Here is a 9,314-nt window from a genome sequence, read left to right on the forward strand (position 1 = left end):
TGATCGTAGCACATTCCTCCATGTTTTGTATTGTGTAGGTAAGTTTGCTCAGGCAAGACTGAATGACCATCACCGTCTAGGTGATTTAAATACACAGACCTGGCCAATTATCCCATAAAACATGAAAGGTTAACAACCACCGGTTGTAGGCCATCTGTTGCACCACTTGTCAGAAGATAAAACACTGGGGTTATAGATTTGCCGAAAACCATTTGTTGAACACCAAACATCTTACCGCTGACAACATTTATTGCCTGGGAATTTAACATTCCAGAACCCTAAACCCCGTACACACGTGGGTTAGGGTTAGCTGATCAACCAAGCTGTTGGTTGATCAACTGTTGTAAGGTCCCAGGGTGAGACCAGGTCCTATGGTTGGTGATACATCAATCTGGAAGTGTGTGTGTGTGTGTGTATGAACGTGCTGGTTGGTTGAGGGGTCATTCTGAACTATGTGTGAAGTTGTCGAACAGGGTGGTGTTGTGCGTATGCTTGTGTGTGTGGAGTCAAATAATGTGTATTAAGTTGTGATATATTGTGATAAATATGTAATATTGTATTATATTGTTTATAACAATGTTATAATGTTCAATTTGAATCCAAACATGGTTTGGTTTAAATTAAAGCAACCTTGTTTTCGACATAATAGGACTCAGCAGCAATATTCGACAGGGGGGAGTTCTGATTCAGGTTTAAGGCAATGTAACATATTTAGGGTCGGGATGTGTTTTTTGTGAGGGTCTGTTGTATATCGACCAATAAGTATCTCTTATTCTGTAAAAATAATATGGGGGGGGCGTATGTTAAATGGTTTAAATAAGCGACCCTAGCGGTGGACTGGCCTTTCTTCCAGCTCACGATATATTAGCAGAACAGGTCAAAATTAACTTCTTAACACAAATAAATTATGAATGTTTTAAGCTATACTAAAAGCACGGTTACAGTACGTCACACAGGAAGTACCACCCTGGAACATACGTCACACAGGAAGTCCCACCCCGGAACATACATGTCCCACCTACCAAACCGGATGTCCCACCTACTGTCAATCAATCATCCAAAAGTGACAGAAGCCGTCCTATAAAAACTGCTTGTGGGAATTGATCGTTCATGCCGAATTGTGTCCACTGCCTTCATTCTTAATAATTTCCTTTTGTTTCTAGTGTTCAAACTTTACAACGATTGGTCACGGATGTTTGTCATCATTGTTCCGCGATCCTAGTCGTTTTTAGGTAATTTTTTTCATGGTATCGGTAGATATTTTGAGTGAGGTGTTTAAAAAAAACTTGACTGAATTTTCAGGGTTATTTGAATTCGGGACTCTTTTCCACTATCATTAACAATCTCAAACAATTAAAGGACAATGTCTCGTTTATTTACTCTCATAGTAGTGATCCCTGATCTTTGTTTTTTAGAAGTTTATGATATGTCATCAAATCTTTTATTTTGATTATCTTTTCCTGCTTTATGCTTCTTATTGTTTTTTGTAAATTGTCAGTGCTTTTGTTTCTGTCTCCGTATAACTGTCTTTCCTTTGAGTAATCTTACTTTAATGTGAATGCTTACAGTGTGTCCTTTTGGACACAAAAGGAGGACTGAAGGAACCGAAAAATGTAAATTCTATGTTTATTTAAATATTCAATGATTTTTCTGTATTTAGTATAGCAATTTGTAATTGCCATTAATGGTCCTTTCCTATACTCTGTGTGTCTGGACATGTTCTTTTATCAGAATGCTTATGTTACAAATGTTTATCTCTGGTCTGACTACATAACCTAAGGTCTAGCCTTAATAACCCTATGCTAAGCTAGGGTTACACGATATTGACAAAATGTGATATTGCGATATTGATGATAAATATTGGGATATCTGTATTAATTTCAATATTCTTAAACACATGTAAAAACACAAATGTTACGGGAAAACCCATCAAAAATGTTTTCTTACAACACAAGGGTTTATTTCAGACAGACTGACAGTCATATTGGACTGGTACAACATGTATATATAAAGACCATGTCTACAGAACAGGACATGTTGTACTGGTGGCACAGCAGACCTGCCAACCCTGTCCAAATTTTTTGAGTACCAGACGCACACTGCGAATTGGGGTTCAGAACTCCCATTTACCTTCATTGCACATTTATACATCCCTTAGTATAATGTATATTATATTAAGTATAATATACATACATACATTTTCTGCCCCTATTTGCACTTCTGGGTAGATGCCAACTGCATTTCGTTGTACTGTACTTGTACTGTTCAATGACAATGAAGTTGAATCGATGGTTACTTTCGTAACCCCAGTTCTATGAGTGGAGCGTCGCCCATAGGGGCTTCGCTCCTATTGGTTTACCCCTCTGCCAATAGGCAGGCGCTGAAAATGTAAACATGCAAATCACACCTCTCATGGCCATCTGCCCCAATCTGTCTCCCTTCTTCAACCAGCATTGAAGGCCTCTCATGTGCAGCAGGTCCAGCCGACGACATGACCGCGTACACGGACACCGAGCGAAATGGCCGGACGTGGGCCAAGGCCCGCAGAGTGGCCTCTCTCCGCACCTCGGACATGCGCACCCTCATAGCTACTGTGGATAGCTGGAGCCCCAGCAATACCACCAATTGACTGGGCTGAGGAGCACTCTTCTTCCAGTTCACCGCAAACCCCAGGCGAATGAGCTGAGCCACCAACCGGAACGTGTGAACCCGTGGCTGTTCCGCCGAGTGCGCCAGAACTTAGTGAAAGTGCGGGGGCCAACGCGTACCCGAACGGAATCCTTGTGTACTCGTACGCCTGGCCCTGAAAGGCAAACTGCAGGAACTTCCTGTGGCATAGCAGAACAGGAACATGGAAGTAGGCGTCCTTCAAGTCAATGCTGATGCAAAAATCCCCAGGGTGCACACACTCCAGGAGACGTTTCGTCATGAGCATGCGAAACGGCCTCTTTGACACGCATTTGTTAAAAATGAGCAAGTCTAGAATCGGCCTCATGCCCCTGTCTTCTTGGGCACCAGGAAGTAAGGGGAGTATAGCCCCTTCTTCCTCTGCCCCAGCGGAACTAGAGACACCGCCTCCTTGTCCAGAAGTCCGCAATTTCCCCCTGTAGGGCGCCACCTTCAAAGGAGACACCATAACGGTCTCTACGACCCCCGAGAACGGGGGATGCGGGCATTGGAACTGCAGCGCGTACCCCTTCCTCAGTGTCTTGTATAGCCATCCCGGCAGAGTGCATAGCCAACGCCACTCTGAGTAAAATAGAGAGAGCGGGCGAGCTCACAGCTGGGGAGCTGTGGCCAGCCACTGATTGTCCACGTCCTCGGCCCCAACCACCACGGGGGGGCTGTCCGCGGACAGCCAACCTGCCTAAGGCGGGGTAAACCCAAAAGGGAGAGGAAGACGCATGCAGCCGTAACCAAGGAGGCAGAGGCTCCAGCAGGTGGTGCAGCCAAGCACAGCTGACCTGACACCTCAGTGGGGCGAGCAGAGAATTCTGTGTCACCTAACAGAAACCTGCCCAGGCCCCCATCCCTGCCAGCCACCCGGGAGCCCGGGACCAGGGAGGATGCCAGCGCGGTTTCAGCATCTCCAACCCCCCCTCCACTGTGATGAAGGCGAGATGAGACTTCACAGTCCCCCAGGTCATGAAAGGAGCACCCCACGCCTCCTCCGCGTACTTACGCAGGGAGGGGACCTCCGGCATCGCCGCCGGGCGGCAGACCTACGTCCAGTGGGTGGCCTCAAAAAGGTCATCCCCTTCCTCCGGTGGAGGCACCGGCATGGGAATGCGCAGGCGCCGGGCAGCAGCAGAGATGGCAGTAAAGAAGTCCTCCTTCACTGCCAGGGGGTTGACACTCCTGTCCTTGGGGGGCACGACCACCTCCTCCTCCGAAAAGTAAGAGCTGGAACAATTCCGCACCTGCTCAGCCGAGCGGGGGAGAACAGTTCCCGAGGTGGGCGGAGCCAAAACCGGGCCGGTCTCCTCAGCCTTCGACCCTAACTCCTGAAATGAGTCCTCCTCAGAGAGGAGAGAGAGGACGTCAGCGAGGGGGACCTCCTCGGTGAAGTACGCCAGCCTGTCCATCCTCACTGGCAAAGGGATGACAGCGCATGCGGTGCACACAGGCTACTCGATAGCACCGTTGCGAGCATGTCTGGACCCAGACACCGCCGGGTCCAGCTCGCTACACCAGCAGGCCGACAGAGACGTCGGCGGCCGGGGCGCCGTGTTAGAAGAAGCCGCTCCAGCGGCTGAAGTAGGTGAAGCCATCCTTGTAGAAATCACTGATTGCATAATAAACTTTATCATAAAGAAGGGAGACAGATTGGGGTATGGTGACCTCTTTTGTAGCCATGGGGCAGATTGCCATGAGAGGTGTGATTTGCATATTTACATTTTCATCGCCTGCCTATTGACAGAGGGGTAAACCAATAGGAGTGAAGCCTCTATGGGCAAAGCTTCATGATATAGAACTGAGGTTTTTCTTAGGATATGCCCCCAAAGTTTAGTCTCTACAGTAGAGGAATGCTTGTCAACTCTCAAACAGGGCCAATCACATGTTTTGGCTTTTTAGACACGGTACTTAACCAACACTAAAAGCAAAATCATTTTGAAAACATAAAAACAAATAATTGCATGGACACAGACTGCAAACTAGCTACACAAAGTTTATAGGCTACCGCAAAGGGAATCTGAACGCTGTTCGCTAGAAGACCGGTGTTTCAGCCTTTGTAAAGCTGCCTATGGTATTTCTTGGCAGTGCATACATCATTTGAGATTTTTTTCATTGATTAAACCTCAAATCTAGTGCAAAGGCATTTTAGAAACATTGCCTCTATAGCTAATAGCCTCCTGGACACTCATTAATTTCTTTATTGTGCAGTCTTCTCCTGATTACATTTAATGCCAAGATTTTTATATTTATATAGGATTATATTTTTGTAATGCTTTTTGTGACGTGCATCAAAATTACTGTTAGTCTATCACGTAACTTTTGACCACTAACGTTTCTTCTTTGATATCTGTTGTTTTGTTGTCTTCCTGAGCCTTACTTTTCTGTCCTTTTTCTTTCGCTCCTTTGCCACATTTCGCTGTCTGTATCTCTTCACTCAAACACTGTCGAAGTATGCACACGTCACGTGGTATGCTCCATCAGCTATGTTCGTGTAGTGGACCCGTTGCACTCACACTTGCATGTGACAGGGCAACTAGCCAATGAAACATGATCATTCTATAGTGGTTTCTAGTGGGCTCTAAATCCAACACAACTAAGCCACGCAGGCAAGGGATGCGTCTCTCCACAAAATAAACAGAATATTGCATACTTTTGATATTGCACAACGTGATATTGCGAGTCATTATATCGTTCACCCCTATGCTGAACCCATGAGTAGATCACTCTGTTTTACAATATAGTGTTAGGAGGCATAGTTTGGAATGTGTCCCTAGATGATGTGTCTAGTCTTCAGGACTTGTGATTCCTAGGTTAGCCAAACTACACCCACTCTCTAGTTTTAGGATAAAACCAGGGCAGGATTTGGGAAAGGGCTATTCTTGCATTTTCCTGAACTCTGCATGCTTCTCTGCTCTTGCGAACACCTTCAATCTCCAGATAACTTTTATCTTTTAAACTTGTACTGTAATTGTAATACTTTATATATTAAATTAATTTGTTACATTCATTCATTGACTATTTGGAATTAATCTAAAACGTGTCGAAATCCAGTTCCTTCAGAACTCGGTGCTAAGTACTTATCAACATAGCTCAATAATGTTCAACACACTTTTCTTGATATCCTGAACTGCTGAATTTTAGAACAAAATGTATGCTTTTCAATGGAAACCACCTGTACCTAGCCACCCTAAAAACATTCTCATCTTAGAAGGATCTGAGCTGGAGTATGTCGATACTATTATTAGTAACTTGTTAGACTGCTTATTCCATTTTCAGATCCGCATTCCTGTTAGTTTCAGGTTTGGCAACAAAGCCTCCTTCAGCCATGTTGCAACACTCAACATTGTGATCGTTATGCACTGGTAAACTTGGTGCATACATTACGCCAGACTCACTGGTACCAAATTATACCAAGACACTTGTTTCACTCCTTTAAAAACACATTGTGTGAGCTGCTACCTAATCACTGCACCAGCTAGGCATCCTATCCATATGTAAATATATACATGGTATATGCAGTGCACCTTACCTGTATATTTGTACATCGTTCTATGTTGTAACCTATTGGTGTAATTTTGCATATTCCATTGTACATTGCATTCTTGATTGTATTTATGTGTAACTAAGTGTTGTCTTGCAGTTTTTATACCTTAGACCAGGTCATCATTTTTAAATTAGAATTTGTTCTTACCTTGTTAAATAAAAGAAAATATGACTTATAGTATTCATATGGAAATCTGTCACCAACTGGATGACAAATCATCTTTGATTGTTTTTCTCACCATTAAGATTTTGTTTGACTTCACAGAACCTCCAGGATTCAGGGCTGTAGATGAATGCATGTACATGTTCGACACCATTCTGTACAAGAAATAAAATCAACATTTAAAAACATCTCTATTAAAGGTTTAAAGTCACCTTATTTTCTTAAGTATACATGTGGCTTATATCGAATAGCTTCCCTGTCCTCTCAAAACATACCCCTGCTTCAAATCTAAAGGGACATTTTGTATAGGGGGTATGGGGATTTTTCCCTCATTGTACACCTCAATAATCTAAACCGAAACTCTAGCATACCATTGCTGTAACCTATCTAGTCTCTAAAAGGAGAAATAACAGAATTTCCAACTTGATGTTAGATGTTTCCACCCTGTAAGTAGTCTATGAGCCAAGCGGAAGCACAATGAATTGTTCAGTCAACTTGTAGAACTAGTAGAATATCTATGTAAATGATCAGGGCAAGTAAGCATGTTATTCTTTCATTGGTCCCATTACACAATGTGCAGTTGATTTGTAGTGATTTCTTAATATTTCTTCAATTGCTCACACATCACAACTACCAAATGTTTAATTAGTGGTGGCTAAAATTAGCAGATGTTTTTAATGGATGTTTGAAGAAATGTGTCACGGATGAAAGTTTCTCTTTACCCTCAGACTTGTTTTGGTGTGAGGATACATTTAACATTATTGAAAAAAGGAACATTTTCTAAGATGTTTAAGATGTATAAATGTCATAAATGGCTATGTTTTGTAGACTTTGAATCCAGCCATATTCTACTGTACCTTCTCTAGCCTCCTCCATGGGGACTCCTCAATTTTTACAGTTGCTCTGGTCACATGTTTGAAAGCTGTCAGGAAATGTTTGCTGATGTCCATGGCAAACTGCTCTATGGTTACAACCTAAACAAAACAGAAATCGATGTTCCTCAGTATTCCTTATTAAAGTAGCAAAATCTAAAAAAACTAAAGTTTAATTAAAACACTAGGGAGAAAAGGAAGCATTACGTGTATTCACCTTGATTCCACATGGGTATACATATTACTACTTTAAAATTTGTTGGAACAACATATATTAAATTAGATCTTTCCAATTCATGTAGGAAACATGAGTATTTTTAGTCTCTTGGAACTAGTTACAATGCTGAACATAACAATCACCCTGGTCTTACATCGCTACAGAAATGCACTTATTATACCACCTTTCAGGTCTAAAAATGCCTACCAATGTTTGGATGTTTGGATTTTTAATAGACACACAATTTCGAACAAACGAATAATTGAACTAAATCACTAAGGCATTTTTGTTTCAAATTCAATTTCAGTGCATTCATTCATTCATTCTGACATACTTTTATGATATATCATAGCTGTCTTTCCAAACCTTCCAAATCTATTAACATATATTGTACGAGTGCACTGCCACGTACTCCGTTCAGTTTAGCCAGTGCATGGACCGTATTCTTGACAGTGTCAGTGGGTATGATGTCCGAGTTGTCCCCAGTCAAGTAGTCCTTGTGAGACTTGAGGGTGAGCTCCACATTAGCTGTCAACTCAGTTATGTAGTGGTGGCTCCCATCTCTTCTTAGATATAGCACCTTGACCATATTCTTGCCATAGCCAGTCTGCACAAACTCCACATTCTGCACAAATGTCAGACATTGGGGTAGGTCATGAATAGTGCTGTAACAAGTATTAACAATAATAATAATAACATTCATCATATTGTACTTTCAATTACAATGAATCTCACAAACATTTTACATTATTGAAAGTACATCTTAATTTCACACAATGTAACCATCACAACATATGAACAATATAGATTGCAATAAAAATGCATACAAATTGGTTGGGTATTAATATTATATTTTTCTCCCTGATACATTCTTCCAGATTTTTACAACCTTGGAGAAATGTCTGGTTAACAGCCTTGCTTAAGGGAAAAATAAAAGCTTTATCTTTTATTTTAACTCAGATTAAGATCAGAAATCTGTCAGTAACTGGTTCAATTCTCTAAAAATGTTAAGAGACAAGAATTAGCTAATATCTTCTCATTTTAAAAGTAACCATACTGTTGTCATCATACGTAGATAAAGGTTTTTGGCTTAATGGTCATTGACCCCACACAACATGTTTAGTATGTATATTTTAATGTAATGGTTCAGTATTAATAAAATGCTAACTTAAATAAAGACAACTCATGCTAACCAATAAATAATACAATTTTATGTATTTGAGATCGAGGTACTTGCCATGTTGCTTTTGCTTTCTCCAAAGTCCAAATATCCTGTAAAGCACTGTACTTGTTTGCAGCAAGAGTAGAATATGGTTATGATGGGGGGAGTTAGTAAAAGGGGTAGGTTTACCTGATCTGTCATTTTAGTAGTTGCACAACTGTCATGATTATCAAATGTATTCCAATTACCAATCCAGAATAAAATATTGAACTATGGATCAAAATACAAGTACTTTTGTATTTTGAAGAAAAATGTAACTCACCACAGATGAACACACACGGAGACATGGAACAATGACCGACAACAATGACCTGGTGTGAGTACCAACAAGAATTACGTTTTTTTTAATAAAAAAAATCTAGAGTTCATCAGAAACATTACATTCTTATATCAAATATACAGTTATATCCAAAAGAATTGTCACACTAAGAACATTTTATTATTACTTTACAGAGTGGTCAGAACATTATTTTGCTTGTCAAATAAAAAGTTATGCTGTAAGGCCAAAGTCTAACAAAATGGTTTGTTACTTGATCTTTCAGGATGAGAATATATGCACTCACTAGTTTGTCTGTATAGAAGTAACTGCTAAATTACTTCAATTCAAATAATACGTGAATC

At 41.1% G+C, this 9,314-nt stretch overlaps 1 protein-coding gene across 1 annotated transcript in view; it reads right to left on the bottom strand.

Annotated features, from left to right (window-relative positions):
- uox (urate oxidase) overlaps positions 1-8,780 on the bottom strand; it is a 41,769-nt gene extending 32,989 nt beyond the window's left edge. Inside the window, exons 1-4 of the mRNA XM_010867356.2 lie at positions 8,709-8,780; positions 7,884-8,096; positions 7,240-7,356; positions 6,459-6,537 (exon numbers count right to left, since the gene is read on the bottom strand). Of these exons, the coding sequence (XP_010865658.1) occupies positions 6,459-6,537; positions 7,240-7,356; positions 7,884-8,096; positions 8,709-8,711 (412 nt within the window). The 5' untranslated portion in view covers positions 8,712-8,780. The remainder of the gene's footprint in view (positions 1-6,458; positions 6,538-7,239; positions 7,357-7,883; positions 8,097-8,708) is intronic.
- Positions 8,781-9,314: the final 534 nt, after the last annotated feature.

The sequence above is a fragment of the Esox lucius genome, chromosome 8, assembly GCF_011004845.1.
Source record: "Esox lucius isolate fEsoLuc1 chromosome 8, fEsoLuc1.pri, whole genome shotgun sequence".
Classification (NCBI taxonomy): Eukaryota; Metazoa; Chordata; class Actinopteri; order Esociformes; family Esocidae; genus Esox; species Esox lucius.